Raw genomic sequence first — 16270 nt, forward strand, 5'->3', positions numbered from 1 at the left:
TTTTCTTTTATGTTTACATGTATTACCGCTGGGGTCTGTGGAGGGAGATCACGCCTATGCCACCTTTCCTGTATAGGAAATAGTATCGGCGTATATAAGGTACCACCGAGTGTATCATGCGAGAGACGCGGCGACTGAGAAGGTTGCAGGAGTTGCTGTTCAGGGCTCTGCGTTCAGCTCAGCTGTCCCAGTGGACAGAATGTCATATTTCCTGCTAGAGGAAATGGTTGTATCCAGAGAGCAGAATGCCCATTGTGGTATTCCTAACACAAAGCCAGCTGAGAAGAAATCAGCATGTGTTTTCTGTTCAATGAATGTCCAAGCAGTAAGCCATCATGTCTTTTTTCTGGCCGCCATAGAACCCCCAATGCTAGACACCCAGTAGGGCTTTAGCTATCCAGTCCCTGAATCCCCACGTTATCAGATGGTGGATCCGCTCCTTAAAAAGCCAACTACCCTAAACTGGACTGATGCTGTAGACAAAGCCAACCCCTTGGGCCTCGATTTTACAGTACATAAAGGGCAAGTGTGATTCAATGGATTGTTCTCCTTCTCTCAACCATCTTCACCCAACATCTTTTTTTCTTGACAGTTTGAAGATAGCATATTTATTTGTATCTACATACCATATGTAGTTGGAACACTAGCTGGCCGTGGAGGACTTAATGAATTGTTGTACATGGCAGCATCTGTTGACATTGAGGAAACATATCGGTGAAACATGATAACATATTGATGGAGAAAATAATCAATAACAGTTATCAGTATAGTTTTTCTGTTTGTTAAATGGCAATATATTGTGAATTCAAAAAATACATATTCCTGTATACTGGCTAAATTTTGCCTTAAACGGGTATTCTGGGACTTAACTACTGATAGACTATCCTCAAGATAGGTAACCAATAGTTGCTCAACAGGGGCCCGCCATGCGGGGTCCATGCTGATCAGCTGATCGTGAAGTCTGCTGTCAGTGCAGCAGGATGGACATAATCATCACTAGTCAGCACCAGAAGTGTAATAGCCAGCTTCACTTCCATTGAAATCAACGGGAGCATTGCCTCCAATTACAAGTCCGGCTCCTCATTGGGATCATGGTTTGGCGTCAAGTCCTGACTGCAAATGGAGGAAGTGATCCCATTGATTTCAATGGGAGTGAAGCCAACTATTCCACTTTTGGCGCTGACCAGTGAGGACGATGTCTGGCTCAGCTGATCAGTGGGGATTCCGAGTGCCGGGACCTGGTCAATCAACTATTGATGACCTATCCGGAGGATAGCTCATTAGTAGTTAAAGTCTGACTCGCAAAAGTCAATGCCTAGCTCTAACCAAAACAATCCAATGTGAATAAGAATGTGTTCATTATATTAACTCATAAAAAGACGGTTCAGTAATGGCCTAATCAATGTGTAAGGTTGTTCTTGGCAGTTAGCCAGAATCCCACCTTTTAAACCTCCTCCGTGGCATGAGGCATAGATTCTCTTGCTACCACTTTGCAAGAATCTTCATGGCCACATATTCTTATCTAATTTTTTAATTTTTAATTTTCTCTTTTTAAAATACTTTGTACTTTTCTCTAAATAAACTTTCCCTAAACTTTCACTGTGAGACTGGATTATTTGGGTGCTAAAGTATTGGTTTTTTTATAACCATATATTGTAGGGGTATTAGTTTGGGATTGCCTTTGTTGAGGCAGAAGGTCACACTTTTTCTGCAAAAAGATGCAGTCAGCAGCCAGGAATATGGTTTAACTGATACTTTGTCAGACTTTTATTTAGCAGCACAACAAAATAAACAGGAAAAAAACCTTGCTGTCCGGCACTATTACATGGAGGTTTCCTCTCTACCCCTTTACAAAAGACACAAGTTTTTGAGTAACCATATGTACAGTCCCCAGTATATGGTAAAACTACCATAGAGCACAAACACACACTCTGTCCTCAGGTAGGGCAGCACACTGGCCTGCTGGATACACCTTAAGTATCAACCTACTGGCTTACCTGATTAAGTAGTCGGTAGGTGGCAGAGGCGTAACTTGAAGTTCCCGGGCCCCGATGCAAAACTTGTAACAGGGCCCCCATCTCTAATGCTTTACTCATAGTACTGGGTTCCCTATATGGAGAAGGGGGGCCTTATGGGCCCCCTAAGGCTCCTGGGCCCGGGTGCAACCGCGTCCCCTGTATCCTCTATAGTTACGCCCCTGGTAGGTGGTACTCCTCCATTAGACAGTGTGCTTGTGACAAAGTGTCTGTATTTCTTTGCAGATGCCCAGGCCAGTCCTCTACTGAAAAACTGACAGATTGCAGGGCCAAGAACCATCAGGTAACTCTACTTTTTTCACTTCTTTAAATTCATCCATTTGAGGGGGACGTAGTGTGTGACTAACACATTTTCAGGGATTCGAGGTTCGACTTAATGGCTAAGCGTTCCTTTTTCATAATTGTATAACTTCTCTCATCCTTGTTTAATTTTCTCCTTAAGTAGAGTACCGGGTGTTCTCCATTATTAGTCTGTGATGAAACTCCAATACCCATGTAAGAGACGTCAGTTTGTGCCACAAAATCTTTTTTAAAATCAGGCGTTACCAAGATGAGAACAAGCAGCTAATTTCAACCTTTGGAAGGCTTTCTCAGCTTCTGGAATCCATTTTATCATCAGTGACTCTTTTCCTCCAATACAATCACTTAAGGCGGCCGCTATATCTGCAAAATTGGGAATAAACCGTCTATAGTAGCCGGTGATTCCCCAAAATACTCTTACTTACTCTTTATTAACCAGTTGGAGCCAATTCTGAATTGCTTTAACCTTGTTAGTTTGAGGCTTGACTACCCGTCTCCTGATTATGTAACCAAGATATCTGGCCTCCTCCAACCCTATGTTACATTTTTTGGGTTTGCTGTTAACCCAGCAATCCTCAGATCATCAATCACTGCCTATACCTTGTCTAGGTGTGTCTCCCAATCCAAACTAAATATCACTATGTCATCCAGATAGGCAAAAGCATACTGTCAGTGGGATCTTAAGATTCTGTTCATTAGTCTCTGAAAGGTCGAAAAGGCCCCGTGTAGTCCAAATGGCATATTCACATATCGAAAAAAATCGGGGTAGAAATGGCTGTCTTTTCTTTACAGAATCAGTCAGGGGTATCTGCCAGAATTCCTTAGTCAAATATAATGTTGTGATGTAACAAATTCTACCAAGTCAGTCTATCAGTTCGTTAGCTCATGGCAAGAGATAGGCAATGGCATCACATTTAGACACAGCATTAAACTTTCTAAAGCCATTGCAGAAATGTATAGTACCATCGGGCTTTGGAATTAACATAATCGGGCTTGACTACACGCTATGAGACTCTTCAATTATCCCCAGCTCCAACATAGCCTTTATTTCTTTGGAGACTGCCTCTCGTTGGGCTTCAGGAATCCTATAGGGTTTGACATTTACCTTTATCCCAAGTTCAGTTATATTGCCATGTTTTATGAGCATTGACTGTCTCAGAAAAGATCTCTTTATTATCAATAACTAACTGTTTAGCCTCTTTCCTTTATAGATCAGTCAGAGACTCGGCCATCTTTACCTCCAATACTGGCTTATCCGATGCAGGTGGAGCTAGTTCCACAGATAGAGCTAGCTAGTCTTTCTAGGGTTTTATCAGATTCACATGATAAATCTATTCCGGTTTCCTTTTACCTGGCTAATACACTTTATAGATCACTTCACTGACTTATTCCTTTATTTCAAAAGGCTCGTGCAATTTGGCTAAAAACTTACTTTCTGTTGTAGCGATGAAGACAAACTTTACCACCACTGTCATAAATTATATTGTGGGCTTATTGAGCATGCTCCATATGCTGTTTAACAATTGACATGATCAAAGTATGCTTTTTGTACTTCCTCAGCATAGAATGTAGCAATCAGGCCTGCCCACTGTGCTTTCGGCTATGCTTTTCGCACCGCAGTCCCTTCAAACGTAGCCAAGTGAGCCTCAACATGATCATGCAGTGTCATCTTTTGTAAATAGGGACTCACATTTATCACTCACTGCTTAGCTGCTGGTTGAGCTGCAGGGAGATTCACCATGCATGGTACCACATCCTGGTGAGAGCACTGAGCGATAATTCGCACGTGTGACCGAAGCCTTTGAAATCAATGGGTTCTATTCTCTGCGTCATATACCTGTGTGAAGGGGGCCTTCGTTTAGGATTGCCTTTGTTGAGGCCAAAGGTCACATGTCCTCCCACAAAATGCAGTCAGCACCAGGAATATGGTTTAACTGACACTTTGTCCAATTTTCATTTAGTATGGTTGTACAAATAATAAACAGGAAATAAAAACCTTGCCGTCCGGCTCTAACTATTACATGGAGATTGCTTCTCTATCACAGGTTTTGGAGCAACGGTACTTACAGTCCTAAGTATATGGTAAAACATTCATAGAGCACAAACACACCCTATGTCCTCAGGTAGGGCAGCACACTGACCTGTTTAAGTATCTACCTATGAACTTACCTGATTATGTAGTCAGTAGGTGGTACTCCTCCTGTGGCTCTGCATATAGCAGAAACCTGGGGGAACATAACTCCCCTCCAGAACCACACCCATGGCTTCTGTGACTACCAGCATGTTCACATGTACCAAAGCTTTCTTAAGGTACCTTTACAGGGGGCGATTATTTCCCAAATTCCCACTAGAAACAGTGAATTCAGGTAATAATCCTCCCGTGTACAATACGTAGCCACCGACAGGGCACTGAGTAAGAAATTGTTCACTTGTCAAAGTCACTTGGTTTTAAGCAGAAGTAAAACAGAAGCGACTGTCGGGCCGGGTAAACAGGAGCCGCTCAATGTGTGAACAACTTCCATTTACTATGAATTGAGGCGGGCAAGAAGAATCCCCAGCTGCTCTGCCTCCATTCATTGAAGGACTGGAGTGATAGTCTGGCCGTAGTCCATGGGTCAGCTGTTGGGCGTTTATGCACCAAACAGTCGCCCTATGTAAAGGTACCTTTAGGGAGTTGGACCCCTCTAGATCTTTAGGTAAGTGGAAATTTGGTTAGAAAATTCTTCTAGTGCAACATGTGATCCCTAAAATGTAATGTTTAATGACCTGTAGAATACAATATCCATTTTTTTACATCCAGTAGAACATTTAATACCACAAAAGATCATGTTCTTATTACTTACCAGACTCAAAGGTGATCTCACTAAACATCATCCAAGAGTCAGCAAAATAGTACTGGCACTTAATAGCTCTGGCCATATGGTTATGAAGCTGCACAGTAACGTAGCGGGCGCTGGGATTGGCATCATCCATTATCAAGACTGAAATGACAGAATTTGCTTCCCATTCATTTGCTTCTGATCTAAAGAAACACTGCACTTCCTTGAAGATCTTTACACCCTTTGAGAACATGTTATTGCAATGCACCTGTAAGGTTCAAAAACAATGTTTTTCAGTCAAAAATATTCTGACAGAATTTTAAAAATTAGCATTTGCATTCATTTAATATTGATTTAAGGTTAATCTTCATGGACCTATGTATTAATTCAACCTATGTAACTGTAATATTGAATAGGCTTTGTAATACACTTGCACATGTAATCTTTTATGCATTACAACTGACAGAAGTGATGTATAAGTAAAGGCCCTTCTACACAAATTGACGACATTCCGGCATAAAATTACACTTACAGATAATGGCTTTTAATTATCTCTATTTCCTTCATTAGCATAGTAAACTTAGTATTAGGCCTCATGTCCACGGGCGGGTCGGATTCTGCATACGGGAGCCCGCAGCAGAACCAGACCCTGCTTACCTGTCCGGGTCTTCTTTTTTCTGTACTGTGGATGTGTGCGAAAGTGACGGCCAGCGTGACAGCGTACATGCGCAGTACTTTTTTTCCCCAAAACTCCTGCTTTCTTGTGGATCGGATGGTTTCCATTAACTTCTATAGAAGCCGACCGTTCGGGAACTGTAGCAAAATGGAGCATGTTGCGATTTCATATTCGCGAGCGGAAACCTTAATTGCTTTCCGCTTGCGGACATGAAGGATCGTTGTACCATAGCATGCTATGGAGGCTTATTGCTGCGGAATCTGGAGTGGAACACCCGCTCCAGATTCCCCAGCAAAAATCCGCCCATGGACATTGGGCCTTAGTTGTTTGCTCAGGTGGGCGTGTGTTTATGCGAGGGATTATCGGCCAGCATTATTCCATTGTCTTCTCCCGGCATGAGTCTCATTGTATATGCAAGGCAAACAAACACTTCCCCCTCCAGTCAGCAAGCCGCTCAAAAGATTGCATGAATTTCATTCAAATGGAATGAACTTTGAGCAGCTTGACGATGGTTTTTATGCAGGCTAAAAACCAGAGGCAAATGACAATTGAATGAACAGTGCACGACTGCCCGCATTTACATGTAATGTTTATCACTCACTTTCAGTTGTTTTAATAAATTTTGAGTGATACTCATTGAGTGTAAAAGGGCCTTAACTTATATGTGGACTTATAGAGGTGAGAGCAATCATAGTCTTAACACCGTGGCGATATCTGATGTGGCAGGTCTTAATAGAATGCCTGTTCAAATACAGTATACCATAATACTAAAGTATTGCAGTATATTATATAAGTGATCACAAAATTGCAAGTTCAAGTCCCCTATGGGGACTAAAAAAGTAATAAAAATAAATGAAATGTTTGAATATGAAAACAATTTTTAATTAAAAGTTTAATCCCCCCCCCATCCTTTTTCCTAGTATAAACGTAAAAAAATTAGAGCAAAAAAGTGTTTGGTATCACTGCATCCATAAAAGTTCACTGCATTACTTACCCTGCATGGTGAATGCCATAAGGAAAAATAAAGCACAATGCCAGAATTACACTTTTTTGTCACCAAGAATAAATTTTATAAAAAGCGGTCAAAAAACCCATACTCAGACCTACACTTATGTCTCATTCCAACACTAAGTTATGTTATATGCATTTGCTCTGTGTCTGTCACGTCACTGCAGGGGGCTTGGCTGTTCTGCTCATCTTAATAACTAAGCCATAACTTTTTCTGTCTCTGCATTAGTTATGGCATAGAAGGGGGCTGGGTTAGTTATTAAAAAGAGTGGAACAGCAAGCCCCCTACAATGATGTGATGGACTCAGAGCGAGTCTATACCATGTGACCTAGTGTTGGAACGTGGCCAGAAGTGGAGGCAATGATTTTGCCTTCCTGACCAAGCTTTGTGTTGAACAAATGTGCATGCATATTAATTACAATAGCAATAATTGAATTCACCTTCATTGTTGTGAAATTTCTTATTCGGTCAAATTCAAACATTATTTCTACATATCCGTTAGGGAAGCTTTCATTGCTCCAACCAACATAATCATATCCAGGCCACATGTGGTACTCGTGAGTCAAAGTGAAATCATCAAGCCCAGATACTCCATCAGTCAGTTGGCCAAGTCCTTCAGTCATGCTAAAATAGATGTGAGAAAAAATTGCTAATGATTAATGTGCCAGAACAGGGAGATATAGTTGCATCCAACAACTTTACTTTTAAAAATAGATTTTCCAGGGTGCAGACAGACATGGCTTTTATATAAGCCATATAATAAATCTCATTTGATTAACCCTTTCCAATCCAATGTGTGACATCTAAAGACATTCTGATTGAAAGCTGTACAGTTTCCGATATCCGAAGATGTCCAGCAGGGAATTCTTACTGTATATTATTGGCGGGGGCCTTTCGAGCATGTCCAATACCACAGTACTGGCTCTAGCCAGTAGGTGGCGCCATTGCCTAATGGCAGAAAGAGAAAACCCCCTAGGAAACTCTGAATCCAAAATTGGATTGCAAAGGGTTAAAAGGGATTTCCAACCTTGTAAAATTGATGGGCTATCATAAATATGTAATCGTTGGGCATGCACTGCTCCAGATCCCTGCCGATCAGTTTATTAAAGGGGCCGTGGTGCTTGTAGGTGCTTCATGGTATCTTCAGACTGAAGTTAATGGGACAAGCCTGAATTTCTCAAAACAGCCGCAATCAATAATACAGCGTTCTGCAGTACAAGCACGATTATGCTCAGATGTAAACATATGTGCACCGCAGCCTCCTAAATCAGCTGATTGTCGGGGATTCCGAGCAATGGGCCCGGCCAATAAGATATTGATAGCCTATCCTGAGTATAGGACATCGATTTAAGGGGTTAGAAAATCCCTCTAGTAATGGGACATACACTCATCACCCAAGACAGTAAAACCACAAAGACAGGTAAAGTGATTAACATTGACAATTTAATTACAATGGCACATGAGGAGAGGTGGGAAATATTTATTAAAATGAGTTTTCTGTGACTTTGCAGCGTTTTAGGAATACGGTCGTGTGAATGAGCCATTATGATCTGTAATAGAATATGGATATATCTTTACACAATAAAGTATTCCTGAGGGAGGCCCACTCATAAAAACTTTACACAGTGCCCACCGATGGATTATGAGGGTTCTGCAAGTGTGTTGATTTCTATAAATATGAGCCAAGGTATTTCCTGGTTTTTCTCACAGACCAATCAGTGTGCCTCTCCAACAGGCTATGAGGTCAGGATAGCAGAAGTTGAATTTTACTAAGCTAGCACACCAGCTTGTAAGGCACAATAACTACACAGCTGTATAGTAAGGGTGCATTCCTATGGAGTAGTTTGGATGCTGATGTGGTTTTTGTGTGTGGTTTTTATGGCATCCAAATCACTCCATATGAATCCACTCTTACTATACAGCAATGTCAGTTATTGTGCCTTAAACCTGGGATGCTAGCTTCATAGTATTGGGCTGACTTCTGTTATCCTGACTAGTGATGAGCAATTTTTGCAATAATCGGGTGAGAAGTGATTGGTGGTAGGTTTGTATCTCATTAAGCAAAACATCTGCATGGACTTTGAAAAACGTCATACACATGCTGCGTGGTCATATTTGAACCTAGAACTACTATAGCAACACAAGGCAGCAGTGCTAACAACTGAGCCACCACACTATCTTCACCAGAGAATGAGAGCAATAAAGGCAAAGAGAAGATTAAATTCCCTAAAGTTGTTGTCCTTTAACCAATTTGAACCTGAGACTTCAGCACTGCAAGGCCTTAGTCAGCCGGGCGTTTTTTTGTGCGATTTGCGCATGCGCATGCGTCCGGCGATTTTTTAAAACCATTGCTTTGCAATGGTATTGGACACATGAGCGCTTTTTATGCGCTCGTCCGATAAATTATAGAACAGAAATCGCAGATCGCACCTATCTGTGATCTGCGATTCCTGTTCTCTTCTCTATATGCGCTCAATGGGGCCGGCGGCAGCAGCGCCGACCCCATTGAGAACATATAGAAGACAAATCATTCTTCTCTGCCACAGCTGTAACAGCTGTGGCAGAGAAGAATGATGTTTGCCCATTGAATTCAATGGAGCCGGCAATACAGCCGGCTCCATTGAAAGCAATGGGCTGCCGGCGTGCGCGGGATGAATTGTCGGGAAGGGCTTAAATATATAAGCCCTTCCCTGCAATTAATCTAGAAATGTGTAAAAATAAATAAATATATATACTCACCTTGTCCCGGCAGCCGGAGTTCAGCGCGGCCGGCCTGCAGTGGGTGTGAAGGGGGTGTGAGTCACACCTGCCCCTGATTGGCTCAGCGCTGAGCCAATCAGAGGCAGGTCTCACTCACACCCAACTCACACCCATTCATGAATGGGTGTGAGTGAGACCTGCCTCTGATTGGCTCAGCGCTGAGCCAATCAGGGGCAGGTCTGACTCACACCCCCTTCACACCCACTGCAGGCCGGCCGCGCTGAACTCCGTCTGCCGGGACAAGGTGAGTATATATATATATATATATATATATATATATATATATATATATATATATATCTTGGTTTTTTTTTTACACATTTCTGGATGAATTGCAGGGAAGGGCTTATATATTTAAGCCCTTCCCGACAATTCATCCCGCGCTCGCCCACAGCGCATTGCTTTCAATGGAGTCGGCTGTATTGCCAGCTCCATTGAATGCAATGCGCTGGACAGCTCCGGCCCGTTTCTAATGAAACGCAGCTAGGAGCAGATTTTCGGGCGATTTTTGGGCCCCGGTCACGCGATTTGCGGATGCGCATCCGTCATGCGATCCGCAAATCGTGTGAAAAAACGCCCGTGTGACTAAGGCCCAAGGCTATAGTGCTAACCACTGAGCCACATTCATTGAAGAGGCACCACCACTTGAAAATCGTTAATGATTCAACTTTCCATCAGCGAAAGTCAGCGCAATGATATCACCTGACCAATCACGAGGAGCTCGACCTGAGTTCTTTGACAATTCCGCTGCATTAATTACACTAGGCAACAAAAAAAAACAAACATGATTTTTTGCATAAGAAGAGTTTATTTGTTCCTGTTAGCTTACTGTAAAATAGAATGGAAAATAACTTTCATTTTGAAAAAAGTTTGCTTTTGTGGTCAGGATATCGATAATTAAAAATATATGATTTTGAATTTCGAATGTTTCCAGGACATGCACACTGAGAAAAGAAAGTACTTACAATCATGAGCCAAAGTCATTATACAATGCAGGGTATGTCCATACAGTTCAAAATTAATGAAAATATCTGGTTCTTTTCATTAATCCCTTCCAGTGGCTCACTCCGCACATCTCAAGGAGGAGTACAGTTGTGTCAAATTACTGTTGCATGTTCTGAAGTACGATCAGTATGGTTGGGAGGTAATTGGAGGCTTCAAGATGGTTGCTTTCCTAATTGGTCTTCAAAATGGTTTCACAAACTTTCTCTGCTAGCTTTGTCTTTGGGATAGCAGAGGCAAAACTGAACACTACCATCGACGAGACTGGCCGGAACGTATTGACTTCACTGTCGGAAAAAGCAATGTCAACTGGGAACCCCTAAGATGATTCTGATGTCACCTCTTCACATAAAACTCGGGCTTATGAAACAGTTTGTCACAGCTCTAGATAAAGAATCTACAGCGATGAAACATCTTCTAAACTTCTTCCTGAAGCTGACTGATGCCAAGGTAAAAGCTGGCATCTTTGTGGGACCGCAAATCAAGAGGATCATAGAATGTCTGACATTTTCTGATCTGCTCACAGGAGGTCAGAAAGCAGCTTGGAACAGTTTGGTTGCTGTGGTTCAAGGGTTTTTGGGAAATCACAAGCTCACAACTACGTAGAGTTGGTGGAAACAATGGTGAAGAAATTCCACGCTATGGGCTGCAGGATGTCGATCAAGGTTCATATCCTGGATTCTCATCTACATAAATTCAAGCAGAACATGGAAGCATACTCCGAGGAACGAGGAGAAAGGTTCCACCAAGTTATGCAGCAGTTGGAGCGTCACTATCAAGGACAAGACAACGAGAATATGATGGGCGACTACATCTGGCGGCCAGTACGTGAAAAAGACCAAGTACCCAATCGTCAATCGAAAAGAACCAGACATTTTCATTCATTTTAACTGTATGGACATAATTATATACCGGTTACCTTTCATATTATATAGACTTTCAATCTCCCACCATCTATAGTACATAATTATATAACCCCTGAACTGTGTTTTGACTCTCTGCATGCTGTGTTGTGATTTTTGCTGCTCCCTACTTGTTGCTCCGATTCTGTTTCTGAGTGTTCATTCTGATTTGTCTGACACTTATCTCTGCAGATTACTCGGTACTGACCCTTAGCTTGGTTTCTTATCGCTATTTGCTTGTTTTATTCACCAGTCAGCAACAACTCTGAAGACACATACTATGGTTTCATAGCAGCGATGTCCATTTCTCTATATAGGGGGTCAAAAGGTAAATACCTGCAAGCCTTAGGTTTTGTTAGCTCTGGCTGTGAAAGTACAGTTGCTGAACAGGTAATTCCCCTCACACAGCAATATTACAGTATATCTATAATGCTCGGTTCACACTTCTGTTAGCTCGTACCAACCAGAGGTTCCGTCATAGATGCCGGAATAGTGCAGCGTGCTGCAATTTTTTTTTCGAGTAAAATGATAAAACATCTGAGTGGGATAGGACAGAACCCAATATAGTCAATGAGTCCTGTCAGACGCTGCCGGGATCAGTCATTTTGACAATTACGGGGGAATATTTTATTTTCATTCTTCTATACCATAATGGAACAGATGTACAGACTAGAGATGAGCGAACGTGCTCGTTTAGAGCAATTACTTGATTGAGCATCGCTTTTTTCGAGTAACTGCCTAATTGGGTGAAAAGATTCGGGGGCTGGCGGGGTGGAGCGGGGGGTTGCGGTGAGGAGTGGGGGAGAAAGAGAGAGCTCCCCCCCGCTCCACCCCGGTGCCCCCGAATCCTTTTGCCCGAGTAGGCAGTTACTCGAAAAAAGCGATGCTCGATCGAGTAATTGCTCTAAACTAGTACGTCCGCTCATCTCTAGCACAGACAGACATATAAACAGAGCCTAATATATGTGCTTGCTTTTGCGGTGCATTGTGAATCAATGTGTGGAATCTATGTCTGCAAAGTAGATTGTTTATTTAATATGTGTATTGTAATATATGGACTTTAAAATTGGGTGAAACAAAAAAATTAGCCAATTATACAGCACATTATGGACATATTTTTTGGTTTAAAAAAAAACAAATGTTTGCCTAAAGTTGAGTTTTATTTCCAGCTGTACATAATTAGGCAGGAAGTGCTAAATCTTTCGCTTATTTGTAGGCCTGGCTTCACACACGCCTTATTCACTGAGGACTTTACGCAGCGGAAAACCTGCAGCAAATATGCTGGAAAATCGCAGTGGCCAAATCCACACCTGAATGGTGCAGAGTTGGACACAGCTTTTCTAGTGGTTCTGCTGCAGATTGTAACCCTTTATATCAAGGGTTGAAATCTGCAGCATAAGTAGGCATACTGCCAATTTAGAATCTACTCCATGTGCAGATTTTAGAAATCCCCTCCACATAGTTTATACTGGAAATGTTGCAGAATTTTCAGCACATGGGAAGCCAGCCAGGAAGTAAAGAAAAAGACCCTGACATATGTAATATCATTGCACAAAATATAACTGTTTCAGCGCTGATAATCTTTTAGATAATGTTTGATTTGGTTATAAATAGTGCATATTTATTTTTTTGGTGATTCTTGCTTTGTCTAAAACTTCAGTGTATATTTTAATGCATGAAAGTATATGGTGGCTAATTGTCTGATACTTTCATGATACTTTTCTTTCTTCGTCTATGCCCATCTGTATTGTTATATGTTTCCAGGTGAACAGTTGAAAAAGAACTGACAAAAAGAAGGCAGTTATACCCAGCCAGACCAAAAGGAATTGCGACAAGTGATGTAAAAGACAAAATGGGACCTTAAGGCTGAATGCACATAGCCGGGTCAGGTTCTGCATGCGGGATCCTGCAGCATAATCCGACCCTGTGCCTGGCCGGTAACCCCTGCGTGCCTGTCCGGATTCTGTGCTGTGGATGTGCGGATAATGCCACTCCGTCGCTAGGCGATGACGTGGATCCTGCGGCCTTTCTGCAATGCCATTGCGGAAGGGCCGCAGATCAGATGGCTTCCATTGACTTCAATGGAAGCCGCCCACACGGAATCCACGCTGGAATAGAACATGCTATGATTTTCCCTCCACGTGCAGAAAATCGCAATGGATTTTTGCTCATGGACAGGGAAAAGCAATTTTCTATAGCATGCTATGGGCAATATTTGCTACGGAATCCAGAGGTGGACGCCCACTCCGTATCCCGCAATGCAATACGCCCCTGTGCCTTCAGCCTTAGGGTGCCTACCCACTTGCGATTTTTTTTCCTGTGATGTTTTGCGTTTTTTCTCAAGAGCAATTAGTATAGAATGTGTTCTTGTCCATCTGGGGTTTTTTTTCCGTTTCGTGGGTTTTTTTCACATAGGAACTGTCAGTTGCATATGTCTCCTTATTTTTCTCTTAATGCACCCATGATTGTCAATGGAGGGCTGCAAAAAAAGCGCAAAAAACGCCGCGGAAAACACACGAAAATGCCGCGTTTTTCACTCGCGAAAATCGGCAACGCAAGTGGGTAGGCGCCCTAAGGGAGACAAATACATAGTATCTTTGCGTGCACTCTTCTCTTTCTCTCTCGGGTATCCATTTACTATTCAGAAAACTGCATATGAACGGAAGTCTGGATAGAACCATGGGGTTTAATGTGTAAGACCACTTGGACGACACTTTTTGATCCAGCAAAGAGTCAAGTATGGAAACCCACTGTTGTGAAACGTAGACCAGGGTCATCTCAGTCTTTCTCATTAATACCTGTGGACTTTTTTTTCCCAATGCAGCAGACGAAAACCTGAGACAGGAGGATGTTGGCAAAGCTGTGATCTGTAAGCATCATAATATGATCACCATCTCATGCCAATCTAATGTAAAGAAAAGGGTTTTTTTACCCTTTTATTTGAGTTGATTGTTTCTGATGCATGCACATATGGTGCACTCCATATACTCACAGGTAGAGATGAGTGAACGTACTCGGTTCAGGTGTTTTTGCACTCGAGCACCGCTTTTTCCGAGTAACTCACTACTCGGACGAAAAGATTCGGGGGGCGGCATGGTGGAGCGGGGGGTAGCAGTGGGGAACAGGGGGGAGGTCTCTCTCTCTCTTCCCCCCCCCCCCACTCCCCTCTGCAACCCCTTGCACACCCCCGGCGCCCCCCGAATCTTTTCGTCCGAGTAGTCAGTTACTCGGAAAAAGCGGTGCTCGAGTGCTAAAACACCCGAACCAAGTACGTTCGCTCATCTCTACTCACATGCCATGTTGGATTTTGCCTTTTTTTTAAATGGTAATGGGACAATTGTGTTTTTTCTTTTTAATTTTATGCCAATCACAGCATGGGCTTGGAAGAAGCGGGTGCGGCCACCCTGATCTAGGAGATTTAACTATACTGATAAGAGAATGGCTGTACAATGCTTCAGCTATTCTTCATTCTGCGTGTTGTGATATAGAACAGAAGGCCCCCTAGATTGAACAAAATACATGCAAACTATAATGTTGCATTGCTGTTCCGTATCTTGTTTATATACTATTTGTATACCTTGTATGTAACTTGTTATATAATTTGATATGCTTCCAGCTATAATGTTTCCATAACTGTTGAAACAGCATAGCTTGCTGCACTATGCTGTTATTTCTTCTACTTTTTCTGAACATCTAATCATTTCTAGTGAAGTTATGGAAACGGAATAAGACAACCCACACCCAGTAGTTTCCGCAACACTGATCAGCAGAGATTTTTAAAGGGAACCTGTCATGAAAATTCATGCCCTATATACAACCCCAATTCCAAAAAAGTTGGGATACTGTGTAAATACATGTTAAAATAAAGAATGCCATGATTTGGAAATCTCCTATAACCCTATGTTATTCACAATAGACCACATATCACAAGGTGAAAGTGAGACATTTTCCATTTCATTTATTAAAAAAATAACTCCTTTAGAAATTGATGGCAGCAACACATCTCATAAAAGTTTGGACAGGGTTAACAAAAGCCTGGAAAAGTAAGTGGTACTAATGAAAAACAGCTGGAAGGTCAATTTTCTGATAAGTCACATGACTGTAAAAAAAAGAGAGAGTCACTCAGAAGCAAAGATGGTCAGACATTCACCAATCTGGGATAAAATGCATCTAAAAATTGTGAAACAATTTCAGAAAAATGTTCCTCTACGTAAAATTGTGAAGACTTTCAGTCTACAGTAAATAAAACCATCAAAAGATTCCAAGAATCGGCTAAAATTCATGTGCACAAGAAACAAGGCCAACAGTTAATATTGGATGCTTGAGATCAGGGGCATAATTAAAGGCTCAGGGGCCCGGGTGCAAAAATTTAGCTTGGATCCCTACCCCACCTGTACCTGTACCCATACCTAAACTGCGCAGCATACAGCTGCAAAACGAATTTACATACATGATCTATCCCCTTAGTATAAGCTTTCCAAACATGACTCATTTTCTGGACTACGTGAAAATTTGTTTGTCGCCCCTTAGGCTGGGCTTACAGGAGTGTATGATTACTGCTTATTACACGTACACTGTAGATGCGTGTGATACATGCTAATTCACAGGCAAATCAAATACATTGCCCTATGCAGTTCTGCTTACATTTGCAGATAGAAATAGCCTAATGTGAGCCCAAAAAAGAAAGGTGCATGTTCTATTGTGCCCACTGTTCGCTATGGGTGCATAATTAACGCCACCTATACGCAATTACATTGCGTATGGGT

At 42.1% G+C, this 16270-nt stretch overlaps 1 protein-coding gene across 2 annotated transcripts in view; it reads right to left on the reverse strand.

Annotated features, from left to right (window-relative positions):
• The window catches only part of DDR2 (discoidin domain receptor tyrosine kinase 2), a 135512-nt gene that overhangs the window by 51369 nt on the left and 67873 nt on the right, over positions 1-16270 (reverse strand). Inside the window, exons 8-10 of one of the 2 annotated variants that reach the window (XM_066597067.1) lie at positions 7281-7464; positions 5180-5423; positions 627-689 (exon numbers count right to left, since the gene is read on the reverse strand). In XM_066597067.1, coding sequence (XP_066453164.1) covers positions 627-689; positions 5180-5423; positions 7281-7464 — 491 coding nt within the window. The remainder of the gene's footprint in view (positions 1-626; positions 690-5179; positions 5424-7280; positions 7465-16270) is intronic. The other variant, XM_066597068.1, reaches the window with a different exon arrangement.

Source organism: Eleutherodactylus coqui, chromosome 3 (genome assembly GCF_035609145.1).
Source record: "Eleutherodactylus coqui strain aEleCoq1 chromosome 3, aEleCoq1.hap1, whole genome shotgun sequence".
Lineage (NCBI taxonomy): Eukaryota > Metazoa > Chordata > Amphibia > Anura > Eleutherodactylidae > Eleutherodactylus > Eleutherodactylus coqui.